Source organism: Protomyctophum parallelum (genome assembly GCF_964188405.1).
Source record: "Protomyctophum parallelum genome assembly, chromosome: 14".
Classification (NCBI taxonomy): Eukaryota; Metazoa; Chordata; class Actinopteri; order Myctophiformes; family Myctophidae; genus Protomyctophum; species Protomyctophum parallelum.
In genome coordinates, this window is record NC_139709.1 from 44,097,730 (window position 1) to 44,116,471 (window position 18,742).

Below are 18,742 nucleotides of genomic sequence, written 5' to 3' on the forward strand. Positions count from 1 at the left end.
TTTTTTAATCTTGTTTAAAAAAAATCTGCCTAATGATGATGTCACTGGAAGACGGGTTTCTGAACTGCCCACAGCCCTCACACAGACAGAGTCGATTTTGTTTCTTTTGCTATTTTATCATGAGCATTAGTTAGGACCAATTATATGAAGATACTTTGAAAAGTCTGGCACACTGCCAGACTGGATTACAGCCATGTTGCCCAGACGGCTATGCCAGCCAACCAGGCCAAAGACAGTGTTCTATTTCACCAACAGTCTGTGTTGGATTTTACAGTTACTTGTATTGGAAATTATCAAATTAAAGAGCCTGTGTATTATGCACACCCAAGTTCTGCACGGCGGCAGAAGCAGCAGCAACAATAAATAATGTATGTCTTACCTAAATTTGGGATAAAGTGCCTTCCCTTTCCCCATTAATTCAACCGGGAAATATAAGTTTGCAATGCTCTCCAGCTCAAACGTAAGTACTGTAGAGGTGCAACCATTAATAGGTTCCTGTGTCACACAGTACCTGTTACAAAGGTTCCTATACTACCCAAGCAACAGGCACCTATATTACTATTTCTTTGTTATTCTTTTCTCCCCCATCAGCCATCAGGGGATATACACACCTATACATATTTTGTTTTATTATACACAATGTTACAAAATTCTCACATACATTGCTCAAAATCTTCACAAGGGGGAGAGGAAAATTACAATAACAAAAATAATACCCTACAAAACAAAAGCAAAACAAATGTCCCTTTTTTTCATTCAGTTACTTTGACAATCTAGCCGAGTTTGACTCAGACAAACTCGACATCAGTTCTGGTATTCCACAGGGCTCGATTCTTGGTCCTCTGCTTTTCTCCTTGTACATACTGCCATTGGGCGAACTCATTACCAATCACGGAGTCAATTTTCATTTCTATGCTGATGATACCCAACTATATCTTTCTGTGGCCCCAGATGATCCCTGTGCCTTAGACCCACTGCTGACCTGTCTGTCTAGCATCAAATGTTGGATGAGAACTTTCTCAAGCTAAATGAGGATAAGACAGAAGTTCTCATAATCGGTTCTAGCGAGCAGAAAGAATCAATAATAAGCAGGCTTGGCAACCTGAATGTAGAAAGTAACAGTACAGTAAAGAACCTGGGGGTTATTGATTCTGAATTGAATTTTAATTCACACATTAATCATGTTACCAAGATTGCCTTTTTTCACCTTAGAAATATTGCACGAATCAGAGCCTATTTGTCCTTGGACGATGCAAAAACGCTAATCCACGCCTTTGTTTTTTCTCGGCTTGACTACTGCAATGCGCTCTTTTCAGGACTGCCTAAGAAAACAACTGACAGACTACAACTTGTCCAAAATGCAGCAGCTAGAGTTGTAACTAGAACTAAGATGAGAGAACATATTACTCCAGTTTTGGCATCACTGCACTGGCTTCCTGTTGTTTTTAGGATTGATTTTAAAATTATTTTACTTGTCTATAAAGCTCTCAATGGTCTCGCACCTTCCTACCTACATGACTGCCTGCCTAAATATGTCCCAAACAGGCCCCTAAGGTCTTCCACTGCTGGCCTGCTCGCTTTGCCTAAAAAAATGTCAACTAAAAAATACGGGGAAGCAGCTTTTTGCTTCTACGGGCCGTCGGCATGGAACAAGCTCCCACTGTTCCTTCGTCAGGCAGCCTCTGTAGACATTTTTAAAGCTCAGCTCAAGACCCACCTCTACAACATTGCTTTTAAGTGATCTTTTATTTTTAAGTGGTGCAACCACTTCTACATCCAGCAATGTCCGCATGTATCATGTATCATGTATCATGAGCACGAGTGGTGTGCGCATGCGTGAAATTGGAACGAGAGAAGTATGTGACATGGCTGCCACCTGCTGGACGCAAACGATACAGAGAAGAAATTGGAACGATACAGAGAAGAAATTGGAACGATACAAATTGGAACGATACAGAGAACCAATAGACGGGAGTTGCACCACTTGGTTCACACTGGTGTGATTTTTTTTATTCACGTCCTCACTGTATTGTATTACTGCTTGTTTTTTAATGTCGTTGCCTTATTTTATCTGTTCTTATCTTTGTACCACTGCCTTCTCCTGATTTGACACTGCGTTATTGTCCTATTGTTTTAACTGCATGCCTGTTTTAATGCTGTTTTGTTTTGCTTTTGTTTTTATTATCTTTTCTGCTCTGTAAAGCACTTTGTGCACATTTATGTATGAAAGGTGCTATATAAATAAAGTTTATTATTATTATTATTATTCACAAGGCTTTAAAATGTTAAAAATATAGAAGATGCCAGGTTGTTTGTTAGATTGTCTCACTGACCAAAAACCTGGACCTCAGACAAAATATACTGCTCAACAACAATAAAACTACTCTTTGGCTCCCCACACACAATAAATAAATTATATCACCACCTCCTTTGGCCTGCTGACATGCAGTGTTGTTTTTGGCAGTCTCTTGAATAGCTTACATTTAGTTTCAGTCACATTTTAGTCACCTGGAATGCTTTAGTGTTAGTCTAGTTTTAGTCGACTAAATGTAATAAGATTTTAGTCGACTACATCTACTGTTGATTAATTCGACTAAAATGTATTTTGGCGGGCCTTGATGCTGTCGTAATGACAGATTTTACACTTTCTGAAAATAGCAGATCTACAAGCTTTGAGCATGCAACCAAGATGTAAAAGGATCTCTTGTCCACTAGTCCCTTCCTGACATTTTAGTCTAGTTTTTATTTGTTGACGAAATCAACAGTATATTTAGTCATAGTTGTAGTCATCATGGCTTAGTTTTCATTTAGTTTTGATGTCGTCTTTGTCAGTGAAAAAAGGTAGTCGACGAACATTTTTCGTCAATATTAGTCGACGAAAACAACACTGCTGACATGCAAACCGCACAAATTTGGGTGTGCTCCTAGACTCTGCCTTTAAATTTGACAAACAAATGAATGCTGTTCAAAGGAGCAGGAGACTCGATGAGTGCCCTTTACCCGCGGAGACCGTATTAGACCGTGAGCCAGGACCCCATTTTTGGGGTCATTTGTACCGAAGGGGGGATTAATTCTCATAGTGATTTTTGGGAAGGTATACACCCCTAGTGCTAGAAAAAATGTGATAGCATTGCACTGGTGGTAGCTTTCTGTGTGTTATCACTCCATTTATAACCCCATGTTAAAAGACAGTTTTCAAAATCCGAATGAAGCATTCTACTTCAAATTCATGTTTCTATCTGGTTATTGACCCCCTTTCTTTAAAAAATGGTGAGGATATAGCCCATACTATATATTTTACAAAAAAGTTGTTAAAAATAGCATCTTCAGCAATAATATCTATGTAGCTGTATTCAACACTAAATTCCAATTCAAACTGTAGATAAATACATGTGCCCATAGTTTTTTCTTTTCTTTTTTTTTTTAGCTTTTTTTCATCAAGTTTTGTTTGAAATTTCTACAGTGACAACTGCAGTTTACAGCTGTCCATACCTTCACAGCCTAATAATCAAAAGCATTGTCCAAGTCTTCAACGTCTTCATCTGAACTTGACACACTCTCTGAGGTGGATGCCTGGTTCTCACAGTCTGCCAGTCTACACATGTCAGTACACTTGAGGCCATTTGCAACACACACACACATTTTGGGAGTGAACATTTCTTTGTACAGTTACAGGCCAGTAGATCCAGGACAGCATCAGGTGCAGGCTGGCCTTCCATCCAGTGCACCACCAACTGTTCAGATTCCCCTTCTCTCTCCATCTTCCATCCTCTGCCAACAGGGCTGGGAACTTGTGGGTCCTGCTCCAAGCATCTTCTCCATATACCAGCCTGGTAGTTAGCTCGCTGTGCATGTTTTGTTAAACAGTCCTTACATGGTGGGAGTTGATGACTTTCAATTTCACCTTTTTTGGCACAGAAAAGATGATACCTGAGCTCATTGATCTTGGTGGTTGAGGCTTTTGGGACATACATGAGAGGTATGTAAATACCTCTAGCTTGTCCATCAGTTCTGGGGAAAGGTCCCATTCCGTACCCAACTCAAAGAATGTGTCCTGTATTCATGCACAATGAATTTAATGAGACTGGTTTTGTTGCTGACTTTGGTCAAGGTCTGTAGTCATCTGCTCAGAAGACACTGATGTTTTCATTATGTCTTTAGCATTCTGTGACAGGATTATGGCCCCACTGTTCCAGAAATGTGGCACAAGAACCAGTACAAGGCTTGTAGACATCAGGAAAGTTGCTGCCTCTGTTGGCTTGGAGGTTTGTAGGGCTCTCATTGGGTTGCATGCATATACTGGATGTGACACTGTAAGTGCCTTTGCAGGCAAAGGGAAAACAAGTGCCCTAAAACTTCTCACCAGCAACAGGGAAATACAGGATATATTCTTTGAGTTGGGTACGGAATGGGACCTTTCCCCAGAACTGATGGACAAACTAGAGGTATTTACATGTCTCATGTATGTCCCAAAAGCCTCAACCACCAAGATCAATGAGCTCAGGAATCATCTTTTCTGTGCCAAAAAAGGTGAAATTGAAAGTCATCAACTCCCACCATGTAATGACTGTTTAACAAAACATGCACAGCGAGCTAACTACCAGGCTGGTATATGGAGAAGATGCTTGGAGCAGGACCCACAAGTTCCCAGCCCTGTTGGCAGAGGATGGAAGATGGAGAGAGAAGGGGAATCTGAACAGTTGGTGGTGCACTGGAAGGAAGGCCAGCCTGCACCTGATGCTGTCCTGGATCTACTGGCCTGTAACTGTACAAAGAAATGTTCACTCCCAAAATGTGTGTGTGCAAATGGCCTCAAGTGTAGCCTACTGACATGTGTAGACTGGCAGACTGTGAGAACCAGGCATCCACCTCAGAGAGTGTGGAAAGTTCAGTTGAAGACGTTGAAGACTTGGACAATGATTTTGATTATTAGGCTGTGAAGGTATGGACAGCAAAGTAAACTGCAGTTGTCAGTGTCACTGTAGAAATTTCAAACAAAACTTGATGAAAAAAAGCTAAAAAAAAAAGAAGAAAAAAAAGTATAAAACAACAAAGACAAAAAATATTTATATAAAAAGAAAAATAAAAAAAAACATATATATAAATATATATATAGGGGGCTAGCGGTGCTGCGCCTTCTCGTGGCGGCCCTGTTTTCACAAATTTTACAGTACCACTCACTCAATAATTGCTAATTTATGCTAATTGTTGTTATTGCAATTTATAAACTGTGTTCGCTTCTCGTGTTTGCGCGTCTTACTTGTCTTTACTTTAGACATGTATACCATCACAAAAATCACTTTGAGCATTAGCCCCCTAGGTGGTACAGACCAACCCCCCTTGCTCATATGGCCATTTTAAGCCCCTCAGCCATATTAGATATTGAAAATGACGCCTTTCTGGAAAATATATTTTACTAGATTTTCACTATGTTCTCAAGCATACCTAAAGGTACCAGAATCAATTGGAAAAACATTTTGTATATTTTATTTTAGGGGGTTAAGTTGTATGTTTTCATATATTGACCCATGTAATTTTCGCCTATTGTTGTATAATAAAATGCATGATAACACCAATAAAGCTACCTCTTGTGCAATGCTATCACATATTTTCTGACTCTAGACATGTATACCTTCACAAAAATCACTATGAGCATTAATCCCCCAAATGGTACAAACAAACCCCCCTGGCTCACGGTCTATATGGTGAGGTCGCCGTTTTAGCTGCAATGACCTGGCACCAGGAAGTGGGATCACATCACTCCCTGCATCTTGACTTCTCTTCACTGGCTTCCTGTCAAATACAGACTTGATTTAAAACATGTAGGCCTACATTTTTGTTTTAAAGCCCACCATGGGCTGGTACCATCATATATCTGAGTTGCTTCCTCCCCCCTAGGGGCACTAGGTCACTTAGATCAGCATCAGAAGCTCGTCATGCGACCGCTTGAAGTTAAAAGGTGACCGTGCCTTTTCGGTCGCTGTTCCAAAATTGTGGATCCTCTACCTACAGTATTAGGTCTGCATGCACCTTCCTTGGATATTTTTAAAAGCAGAATCAAAACGCATCTGTTCTCCTTGGCGAAGTCTGGAGCTCTCTGCTAGAACTGCTGCCCTGCGACCCGGCTTTGAAGCAAAGACTAATCCTTTCACCCCTTTACCACACTGTCCATACCACACTACTGCCCATTCTTAGATTGGACACTCAGCAGTGTTGCCAGATTTGGCGAGAGAAAGAAGCAGCCAGGTCTACGAAAACAAGCCCAAAAGAAGCAACTATAGGCAAAGTTTGACAACTTTACATCAGCTATTTGAAAATAGCACATCTACCACCTCACAAGCTTGTGAAAAAAAAACCCTGCAATGCACAGCTACCAATATTTGCAAGACACTTTACAGAGAAAAGGCCGAAAGTCGCTTATAATAATAAGCAGACATCATGGGTGGCAACACTGGTACTCAAATGTGTGTTTTGACAGTGTAATACATCAATTCCTCCACTGGATGGCAGTGTGTAGCCAAGGATACAACCAGAGATAATAGGACTGTGCCAGAATGTGTTCATCGCCATGTAGGGAGATTTAGATGCTGAAGGGAAATACTGCTGCTTCGTGTCTCTCTGACTCTCCTTCCAGACATCACTCTGAAGATGAAAGGTAAAGGGGATTTTTTTGCTTAGCTATGAATTGCTGGTATTTTTTGATGCAAAGCCATCATGGGTTTTTAATGTAATCCCTGTTCAAAGTGGATGTGCAGTTAAAGCAATAAGCTAAACCCATAACTAGCTCCAATTACTCTGCAGGCCTTATCATCATTCTCCAGCATTCACAAAGTTCACATTTAAAGATTTGGTAGTTTTACCGTGACACCTGTTGCTGTGTTTATGCCAGTAGTTCCCCCTCTGAAAAGGTTTTTTGCCAGACCCCCAGAAGAGAAGATTTGTGTTAAAGAAATGAAAAACTATTCAACACTTTCAAGATTTGCTGTGCGGTGAGCTTGCTATTTCTGAACAGCCAACGTACATTTAGTGGTTAGAATGATGCTGAATGATGCTGTATTAGGCCTACTACTTTTGCTGGGGACCCCACTGGAACCCTCCCAAGGACACCTGAGGGTCCCGCACCCCACTTTGAGAACCACTGTTTATTTGTCCTTCAAACAAAACTCAAACTGCCCTTGATTTCACTCACACAAAGGAGATGCTTTAATACCAATATTTTATTGTATTTATTTGGTTTTGTTGTGTGTATTTGGTTGTATACAGTTATATGGTGCTGTGGTAGCTCAGTGGTAGAATGGCCGGATGGCAACCGCAAGGTTGCCAGTTCGAATCTGGGCTCCCCCAGAGTTAGTGTCGAAGTGTCCTTGAGCATGACTCTGAACCCCTAATTGCTCCTGATGTGCTGGTTTGTGCCTTGCATGGTTTCTGCTGCCATCGGTGTATGAATGTGTGCATGTGAATGGGTGAATTGATGCACAATCTATGTAAAGCCCCTTGGATAAAGGCGCTATATAAATGCACCATTTACGTGTTTTTAGCCAGACATTTAAGTCTGGTAGTCTGTCTGTTGAGTTCTCTTGTTTTGTCCATTTTAAGCATGGATCTTGTGTAACAGCCTCTTGGCAAATAAAAGATAAAAGATTTTGTCCCAAATGTATTTGTAGGCCTACTGGTTAAATAAGGGTTATATTTCAAACTAACCTATTCACATTGGATTTCTGAGGCTAACGTCCTTCCTCTTTGTCTTGCATAAATCAGTGCATGCCTGAAAGCAGTGATTCTGTCGGAGTCTGCTTTGAGTGAAAGGCATTTCAGCTTTTATTGAGCCAGTCAAGGTTTTTTATTGGTGAATGCTTTGCACTATTGATCTGATATTTACAATACCACACAATGAGTGTGTGTGTGTGTGTGTGTGTGTGTGTGTGTGTGTGTGTGTGTGTGTGTGTGTGTGTGTGTGTGTGTGTGCGTGTGTGTGTGTGTGTGTGTGTGTGTGTGTGTGTGTGTGTGGACTTATAATTGGAGATAAATTAAAATCCCTACAATTAAATTACAAATGAATAAGAAAGACATAAAGAGAGGTTACATTCTGCCTACTACTGTCAGCAATGGAGAGAAATAATTGAGCAACAAGATATGACCATGTTGAAAATGGTTGTTCTGAAGTATAAGTAAGAGAAAAGAACATTGATTTTCCTCTTCTCCAAAGTAGCTCTGGGCACTGACTGGCAAGGTGATCTCGGTTCATTTCTAATGTGTTTAAAAAGCATGTAATGAGAAAACTATGCTGCATTTCTCTGACTTTGACACGGTGCCAAATGGGAATGTTGAGAGTACACAACAAGAGTGAACTGAGATATGGAGCTACGCAAATCTGTCAAGATGAAAAGCTTGATATTATTTACACCACACTATGAGACACTACCAGGTATGTTAAACCCGATTCATACTGTGGCATAAATCAAGCATTAGAGTCTTTAACGCATTCTGAATGGGCACCCATTTTGGTGTCAGCATCATGTTATGCTTTAGCTATTTAAAAATAGCAGATCTACAAGCTCATATCGCGCCACCGAGTGGCGCGATACGAGCTTGTAGGTCTGCTATTTTTGAAAAATCGAAGAGCGACTGACATTTCTAGAATCTGATCTCAGGTCAGAATGGGTTAATCAGACCAGTGTGTGTCCCAGTGGAAAACCTCGTATGAATCTGATCTCAGGTCAGAATGGGTTAAGATCCCTCCAGTGTTGTGGCACCAAACAATGTCTCTGCTGTGAGCAAGGTCGAACTAAAGGGAAGACGGGCAGAATAGTCAGTGTGTGTCTTGCTGTAGACGGGAGGAGGGAGAGAGAGAGAAAGAGAGAGAAATGGGGTGTGACATTTCCTATGCTGAAATACGTTGTGACATTCTAATCATGATACCGGTTCAATGTATTCGCCCTTGCGTGACTGTGAGTTGCCTTTCCCTGTGGCAGCAACTACTTAGCTTTCTGTGTTTGTAACCTCATTATGGAATCGCTGAGATATGGCACTGCATTTCTGTCCAATCCCAAAACCACTTAGCTGTATCTCACCCAATATTGCGACTCATTGTGTGACTGTACAATACTGTACACTGCAGTATGTGTAGTCACTATAGTGTGACTTCTTCTTTCTCTCCTGTAATTCTCATGGTCAAGTCCCCTCTTGTTACTGTCACACTGAATACATTGATAAAGAATGGATGGGACTTGAGAAAGTTTAGTGTGACCCTCTTTCTTTTAAAGGTAGACAGTTTCTATGTTCTGGTCGGCTAGAACACAGTGGCAGCCTTGCAACTAGAGTAGAAAATAAAATTGTGAAGTGAGGGGCGCTCTTATCATCGTACATCATCATGACGTAAAATAAACACTATGCCTATTTGCTCAGACACTATATGACATAATATTCTCCATTTATTGTCAATGGGAATGTAATGTTTGTGTAGGACAAAGTTTGTATACTAAAAGCTGGATATAGCACCTCCAAAAAGGTTTTGATGGGTTAAATGCAGATAACAAATTCTGGGTACTTGTAAATGTACAAAAATACATTTAACTTAGGCCTAATGATAATGCAGATGCTTCAGCGGAACAGTGTATCATGGGACATGGGACGTTGCTTGACAACAATGATGTATTTGACAATATTTTGCGGGATACAGCAGGTCTCATACAGCAGGTCTCATACAGTCTCATACAGCAGGTCTCATACAGTCTCATACGGTCTCATACATATCAATAAAGGCAGAAAAAGCCATAAACATCTTTAAAAAAAAAAAACTTCTTAAACAAAAATAAGTCCTCCTCAAAGCACCTCCTGATAGTGGTTCTCATAGTCAGGTCAGCTTCTAGACTAGACCAAAAGGCAACGAAGTACAGTGTTGTTTATAGCAGACCCCTAAAATAATGTACATTACATACAAGAGTTGTGCTGTTAAAAAGGTCAAAGAAATACCCCCTCTGGGGGTCCCTTGTGGATTTGTATCTAATATATTTGCGCGCGCACACACACACACACACACACACACACACACACACACACACACACACACACACACACACACACACACACACACACACACACACACACACACACACACACACACACACAAATGACGACCCTAACTTGAAAAGCTCTGGACATCTCTTTGTGAAGGCCAAGATATGATGAAGGCAAAGATATACTGTGTACATGTCAGACACACACACACACACACACACACACACACACACACACACACACACACAAATAAAGTGGACACTGACATCTTGAAAATCTTACAATGTATATAATTGACACAAGATTCCAGGAACAAACAACAGCAAATGACACATACTGTATTTTTCAACCTCTTCCTGGTGTTTATCGTTGACATAAACACAAACTCCCCGGTTTCTGATAACAAAAATAAAACATAGACAAAAAAGACAAATCAAAGAAAGACTTTTTTTCTTTTTCTTTCATATCGGCACCTTTCATAAATGCCAGCCACATTCAACTCAGTGTAAAATAATCTGTAAATGCTGATCTGCGATCAGTTTGGTGTTTCCCCGCCCCCGCCCCCAAACCTACTGAGTGACAGGAGGGATGAGGGAGCAGGCACTGACCAGTGCCTTGTTGGAGGGGGCTATATAGTGGTACTCAGGGGCCTGTGTGTGTGTTTGTATTACTATACATGTTAGGGCCAAATGTCCCCACAAGTATCTATCAATAAATGCACCAAGTCTCTCTGTGTATGTGTGTGTGTGTGTGTGTGTGTGTGTGTGTGTGTGTACGTATGTATGTATACGTACGTGTGTACATCTGTAATCCACGTAACTCGAGAAACGTTCGCTCCACCGACTTCAAATTCGACACACACGTTCCACACCCCCACAGGGAGTTTAGTGGCCGGTGTCGAGTCCGTCGGATAGCCGGTTGTCCAGAACCAGCACAAAAGCCTCTGCCCGGGCTCTGGACCTGATCACCCCTATATCTCCATATATGGAGCTGGCCTGTTCCGACATCACACTGGTGTGATGTCTGCATAGACTCCATATTTGGGCATGCCTGACAAAGAACTCCATATATGGGCATATATATGGGACGTAATAACTGGGGAGGCAAGCATTTCCAACTTGCATCGTTCCAAGTAGGCCAGTGCCCAATGGGCACCGCTCTAGTATAGTATAATATTAGAAATAATTATTGTGAGGACCATTTTCTTGAGATGGTTACTTTTTTGTAAAACAAAACATTTTCTTTTAAATAAAAACAATATATGGTGAGCTAGGCTTACAATTTGGAAAATATTTAGGTTGCAGTATGATTATACAGTTAGAGGTTGGATTTAGCGTTGCAGTTATGCCTGATTTACACTTAGTTAAAGGGATAGTTCAGATTAAGCTGTATGCAATACTTGCCATTAATATAGTGGTTGCAACTGTATTAATTGATTGCCCGAGTCCCGTGGTGGAAGTTCTGCTCTGGTTTTTTTATTTGGTCAATATTAAGTAGTTCCGGTCATTTTGTGGGGGGCACAGGGGGCCACGCAGTAAAAGTAAATTAATTCACAAAACTAACGTCATTTGTATTGTTGACCTATTTCAACTTTGACCCCTCTATCACATGGAACTATTTTTTGGGCGTAGTGATATGGACATAAAAAAACATAGTTCCGTGTGATAGAGGGGTAAAAAATTAACGAAAGTTGCATTAATCTTTTAGAAATAGGTCAACAATACAAATGACATTAGTTTTGTCGATTAATTTACTTGTAATGTGTGGCCCCCTGTGCCCCCCACAAAATGACCGGAACTACTTAATATTTCACCAAAACCAGAGCAGAAGTATTTCATACAGCGCAAGTAAAAAAAAAATCAGAACTATTCCTTTAAAATGGCAAAAACTGTAAAAAATGACATTCACAAAATCGCTGTCATAGAACGTGAACATCCTCACAAGTACAGTAATACAAGTGTGTGTGTGTGTGTGTGTGGTGTGTGTGTGTGTGTGTGTGTGTGTGTGTGTGTGTGTGTGTGTGTGTGTGTGTGTGTGTGTGTGTGTGAGCGTAATGCTTGTTTTCACCATAGTTAAACAGGAGGCATCCCACTGGTCCATATCTTATCTGCATACACACATCGACCAATCAATAGTGGCCTCTGGAAGGTGTTGACTCACCCATCGATTGACCATCTTTGCGATGTCTTTGTGCAGACAATGCCATTTATTGGCCTCATAAAAGTGCAGCGTTTAAAACAAAAACACACAAAGTAAGGGGGGAGAGGGACACTTTGAACAACAAACTAAATGAGAGTAAAAGGTGGAGGTGTATATTATAGTGCTGTGGTTCTCCTACGTTTGATTTATTTCACAGATCTCCCAGTTTGATATGCATTAGGCCGCACGGACCACCCCATAACTCTGCAAGCATACACTGAACCAACTCCATGTGTACACTCTGAGTTACAGACTTGCCAAGGGTCCGTTTTGGTTCCTAATGGGCTATAATTTAGCTGGGGGGACCCTGCTGAACCCCCCCTCCCCCTCCTCAAGGACCGCGGGTGGGACCCCCTCCCGGCTGCACCCCCCACTTTGAGAACCACTGGCGTCTAGAGAAAGGGGGGGGGGGGCAGAAGTGGTTTGAGGGGGAGGGGCTTGTGCAAATTTCAGCCGAAGGAGGACAGCCGTTGAAAGTGAAAGTCGTGAGTTGAAAAAGTTGCTAAGTCGTCTTTGAATTGGAATGTCACCGTTGGGGGGGGGGGGGGGGGGTCGGGGTTATATTTCTCTAATAAGAGCGCGATTTATCTTTTTCACATTCAGAATCAGCATCAGAATTCACAATCACATTTCTGTTATTTCATTATTTCCTTAAAAAAGAAAAAAAAAAAGATGCTTCATGGGAGTGTGAACTTACTTTTGTTTCGTTTTTTAATCGTCACCCCCCGACCCTAAACACGGTGTCAAAGGCAGTCACAGGCAAATCTCTAAAACCGGAACCAACACGCACACACGCACACACACACACACACGCATACGCACTCGCACACACACGCACAATCATCCATCATTAAAGCACTATAAAGAAATAATCGTAATCAAAATAACCTGGCAGCACGTTGTGACGATAAACCACGTTCTGAACTTTCTGAACAATTTCCACAACTGTCGCCCACAAGAGATTTATTGTTTCCTAAAGATCGGGAGTGGCTCTACGGTAATAATCATTAAAGTCGTTAAATTCCGATCAGATGTATTATTGACATCACTGTACGTAATGACGGGACAGTCCCAGTGCACAGCCGAGCCCTATGTCAGGAACATTAAGACGGAACAGAGCTCCGAATTCCCTCACGTCGTCATTTCTAGCTTTTCAATGTCAAGTGCGGCATCGACAAGCACCGATTTATATAAACACAGATGCTCTGGGGGGACTTTTAGCGTATTGAAATTTCCATTTAGCAAAAGGCTATAACTTTTTAATAGCCCCGCCATTGTTGTGAGCTGAATAGCATTTCATTCATATAATGGGCAGTCAGTTCAACGCAACACATTTCAATACTGTCTTCACCACCCAATCAATCAAGATTTATAGGCCTCTCTCTCCTCTTGCTGTTCTCTCACGCGCACACACACAGGCGCATGTGGTGCATTCGTGGTGCATTCGCGCACGCACCACACTTTCACACATGCACACGTGCAGCTCATAATCACCATCCCACCCTCCTACGCGAAAGGCCTTCTCAAAACACGAGAACCTTGACATTTCTTTGAACTAAACGGGGCTGAGATGTGGCAGGTTTTTTTCCTCCCAGCGAGGTTCTCTCAGTCAGTCAGCGCCGCAGCGTGCCACAACATACAGTAAGGTCGATCCATAATGAAGCACTGTGTCATTGTCACTTTGCCTTTGCTGTCATGTAAAAAAGCCATCGCTTTTTTTTTGAAGGTCATTACAGCTGATGGAGGCAGGAAGGGCGGGCGGGGGGGGGGGGGGGGGGCAGACAGACACTGAGGCACTGAGACAGAGGAGGGGGGGGGGGGGGGGGGGGATGGAAGCGGGAGATGGATATGTGTTTCCAGATCAGGAAAAAAAAAATTGAGAGAGAGAGAGAGAGAGAGAGAGAGAGAGAGAGGAGAAAAAAGGAAAAAGCCACAAGACAATATAGCATACAGTGTGTGTGGCAGGTGAAGACAAGATGTCTAAAAAGGTTGGTATTCGTTTCTTCTGTAAAACATGGGAGAAGCCGTCAGAAGCGGTAATACAGCCTGCGTTAAACAAGTGGTTATATAAGTGCAGTGCTCTCCCCTGTGGTGGTGGTGGCTTTATATATATATATATATATATATATATATATATATAACATGTTACTGCAAAAGACAAAAATATCACCCACTCTCCGGCCGTGATCTCGATGCTAATTTTAGGAGCCAGTGAACCTCAACGGAGGGGGGCGGGGGGTGGGGGGGTGGGGGGGGGGGCTGGGAGCTCGTGAAATGGCACGCCGCCGCCGACGCGCACATACATTCGTTCCGCACCGCCGCGTGAGCAGAGTGGATAGGCAGAACGAGGACAATATGGCAGCAGTTCTCGCTTCTGCTTCTGTCGGGGATGGAAACGGCAACATTTTCATGTCCCCCGTCCCACCCCCCCCCCCCGCCCCGCCCCCCACCACCGCATGGACAATTTCTAACGGGTCACCCACTCCCCCCCCCCCCCCCCCTTCTGCGTCGTCCCATACTGTGCTCTTCTATAGCGGGGATGGTGGTGTCATGGCCCAGCATGCGTTCCGTTCACACCAGACTCCCTCCACCTGATCCCACACAGCCGGCACGGCCCGGAGCAAACAGATCAGCTCTATGGAGGGAGGGAGGGAGGGAGGGAGGGAGGGACGAGGGCGAAGGGATGGAGCGCTTGGAGAGGGGTCAGATTACTCCCACCGTGGAGGATCATGTCTGTGTGAATGTGATCGCGGCTATTATTACAGCTTACATGATGAAACGGGGCGGAAAAGTGCTGACGCGGGAGCGCTCTCACCCTCGCTCTGCGGGTGTGTGTACTGTGTGTGTGTGTGTGTGTGTGTGTGTAATAATGTTGAGGGTTTAACGTGTTTAAGAGGGTCTTACCCGAAAGCCCTGCAGTTCCAGATTATCCTTTAAACTCATCAATAGTTTATTTCATTTGAGTTTGCGGTTTGTGTACTTTTTCCTATTTATATCGGGGAGTGGCGAAGCCAACTGTTCGGGGAGTATATTTTTCCTCAGTTACTCACAAATAAATAATCGGAACTGAACACTATTTGAAAAGGAGCGGAATAACAAATGATTTGGCTCGGCGCAAACTGTGACGCGCACCCACCTCCCCCAGATCCCCCCCTGCCCTCCATACGGTGTCAACACCCACCATATTGTTAGCTCCATAGCTTCTACACAAGTACAGATATTATTTCAGAGAACCCAAAAACACAAAAAAAAGAAAGAAAGAAAAACATTATGAAAAATGCAAGAAAAGACCAGCTCTAACGGTGTCATAATAATAGCAAGAAATAAAAAGTACAAGAGCAGAATGTAAAAGATCTATGAATACTTTTTGTTGTTGTTGTTCCATTTTGCCCTTGTTTCCGAGACCAAACGGAAGTCCATCCATGTACATTTTGTGTGTGTGTGTGTTTTCTTTTGTTGTGTGTGGTTTCCCTATATTTGTTTTGGCAAAGTAACTAACCCCCCCGACATCTTTCTCCCTCGGCCGGCCCACGGCAAACCCACCCCCGTGTCCCAAACTCAGTCCCAATCGGTGGAGTTTTTTCCCCCTGTAGATTATCGCCGGAGCAGTAAGATGACCGGCGAGAGCAGGTAGATGGCGACGCCGTGCGGCAGGTTCTGGTTGGCCCCTGAGGCTTTCACCACCTTCTTGTTCTCCGGGGGGTAGGCGTACACTTTGGGCGTGCTGGGGGTCATGAGGCGCGGACCCCCCCGGGGACAAATGTCATCTCCGCATATTCCACTCCCCGAGCCGCTCACGTCGTCGCCTGAGCACAACAAAGCACAAAAATAACAGAAAAGAATATTGTTAACCGTCTTCCTGCCATTGCCGAAGCCCTTCGGCAATTGAAGCATTAATTTGATATTAACGCTTGCTGCCATTGCCGAAGCCCTTCGGCAATTGCCCTTTATTAGTGCATATGATTGATCAAGCCATAATGCTACTCACGTTAGCCGGTTAGCTAGCACTGTTGTTAGCACTGCACTGGATCGTTCATATTAATTCACCGTCGCCATAAGAATCCATTCTATCCGTTTCTTTCAATCGCCTGTATCTCCTATTCCTTGTCCCAGATGGCATTTTTGGTCAAAACAGCGTTTCTTTGACGGCACGAGCCGACGTTGTGGAGTGCAAAAATGTACCGGCATTTTTCGATCATGTAAACAAAGGTTGTCTTGGCAACGTAAAGCTGGCAGGGATAAGCTCACTTCCGGTTGAGGCAAAATGTGGCTTTTCAAAATAAGAGCTCAAATTAAAAAAATGCTGGCATGAATTAGGTCCTAATTTCTCAATAAATGGCAGCAGTAAAAGGGTTAATAACCGTTTTATTCTCGACGCACAGTAAACTACTGTAGCCTATAAGGTGAACCGGTTTGCCCTTTTCCATTCCTTTTTGACTGCAGTACTTTATGGATTCAATTATTTTCATAAACCCCGTTTGGACATTCCCAAATTCTCTCGTGGATTGTCGACTATAATTTGGGTTCGTGTCTTTCTAATTGTAATCCACACACGTACAGCATGGCTGCTGCTTGAAGTGGGCAGATGTTCTCTAAAGTAAGCCACCTGGGGGCTTTTACCACAGAACTGACTTATACTAATGCAACTGCAATGTTTCAGGTACAAGAGACCGAAATGTGAGCTATATGCAACCACGGCCCACAGGGCCTCTTAATCCATTCTGACCTGAGATCAGATTCATACGAGGTTTCCGCCGGACAAACACTGGGTCTGATGAACCCATTCTGACCTGAGATCAGATTCTAAAAATGTCAGTCGTTCTTCTATTCTTTTCAAAAATAGCAGACCTACAAGCTCGTATCGCGCCACTCGGTGGCGCGATACGAGCTTGTAGATCTGCTATTTTTCAATAGCTAAAGCATAACATGACGCTAAAACCAAAATGGGTGCCCGTTCAGAATGGGTTAATCCTGATTGCTCTACCGCAACCTTCATAACTACAGTAAGAGCGTAATAGGTTTGCTGCACGGGTTCCAGATCTGGAAAAAAAGGATTCCTTTTTCCTGTGCCAGTAACTCTTCACACAATGAAACTTGATAAGCGACGATGAGTGAGAATAATGTGGTATAAAATCCGACCTCAATTATCCAAAGTGGCAGCATGATTGAGGCCAGGCACACCTTCGGCTTTGTCCTAAAATAGCGCTGCCGTTTCAATAGTGACTGGGTGTTTAACAGAGCTAAGCCCTCCATTATTATTATCACAATCAGCGCCGGGATTTCTTTCAAAATAGAAGCTCGGGGTGCCGCGAAGATAAGGCTTCTATTACGCCGTTCCGGGACAAAAGGCGGGAGACATATTTATGCTTGCTTACATCGCTAAGATTACGATATAAGTCGCTGATTGATCGCTCGTTTCATATTTTGAACGAGAGGCATGTTGAAGTCAGAAATGACTTAGTACATCCATCTGGTCAAAACCACGGAGAGCTACTTAGATGACGCGCGCCGAGCCTTTCTTTGTGAACGGTAAAAACAGGGAAGTGAACGACAACGCGCATGCGCGAATAGCAAGGAGTAATGGTGCAGAAGGAGAGGCCAACTAAAAAAAGAAAAAAAATCCTGAATATTTTTCTCTCGTTTGATATCAATGAAAATGCGCTACAGGACTAGCAACCCGTCGGTTGGATTAGTTATGACTTTCCACACGTTGTGCGGTCTAAATGGGTTTTAACAGTCATTTGTTTAATACCATTCGCGAGCAGCATTTGCATAGAAATCTGTACAAGGGAACATCCTCTGAAAATGTGTCTTGAGTGGCCAAGATAAATCTAAAATGCATAATGAGAACCTGTATTTTGTCTAAGATTTCTGACCTACCCCCCACAAACTTGCCCCTCCCCTACTTTCTCTGTCAATCGTTATGTAATGCATTGCATTTCTTATTGATAGAGAACAATGATCGGTTTTGTGTTACCCTTTTGCATAACTTTTGACTGTACATGTACTGTTAATAAAGTATTCAATCAATCAATCAATCAATCAAGTCAAATCTGGAAGGCTGCAGGTCATTAAAGTATTTTTTAACATTGGGGGATAAAAAAGAAAAATAAATTGCACTCACTGGTGTCCTGGAAGTCCACATCGTTGCCGTTGAGGGCGTTCTTGAGGCGGTGGGTCATGATCTTCAGCTGCATGATCTGCTGCCGTATGGTCATGTCTGGCTTGGTGATGTCGATCTCCACCTCGGGGTTGTTGATCTGACTCGCTAGGCCGTCACCCATCACCTCTGGCAGATACCTGGAGAGGATCATAATGATGTCATACTTCACTATCATCATCATCATCATCTTCATCATTCTTCACAATACCATGGCAACGTGGCTCTCAGGATCAGGGCCCACTTGAAAATCTTGACCGTGGTCAGCTGGGTGTGCATCTTCAGAGCATGTTTAAGTTTAATAATCATTCGGTCGATTGTGTTGCGGTTTGGATCAAAACAGTTTCTTTATGTTTAAAAGACAAA

The 18,742-nt window shown here is 42.8% G+C and overlaps 1 protein-coding gene across 1 annotated transcript in view; it reads right to left on the reverse strand.

Annotated features, from left to right (window-relative positions):
• Positions 1-11,818: 11,818 nt before the first annotated feature.
• Positions 11,819-18,742, reverse strand: part of gpc1b (glypican 1b) — a 113,826-nt gene continuing 106,902 nt past the window's right edge. Inside the window, exons 10-11 of the mRNA XM_083782289.1 lie at positions 18,341-18,516; positions 11,819-16,022 (exon numbers count right to left, since the gene is read on the reverse strand). Of these exons, the coding sequence (XP_083638415.1) occupies positions 15,811-16,022; positions 18,341-18,516 (388 nt within the window). The 3' untranslated portion in view covers positions 11,819-15,810. The remainder of the gene's footprint in view (positions 16,023-18,340; positions 18,517-18,742) is intronic.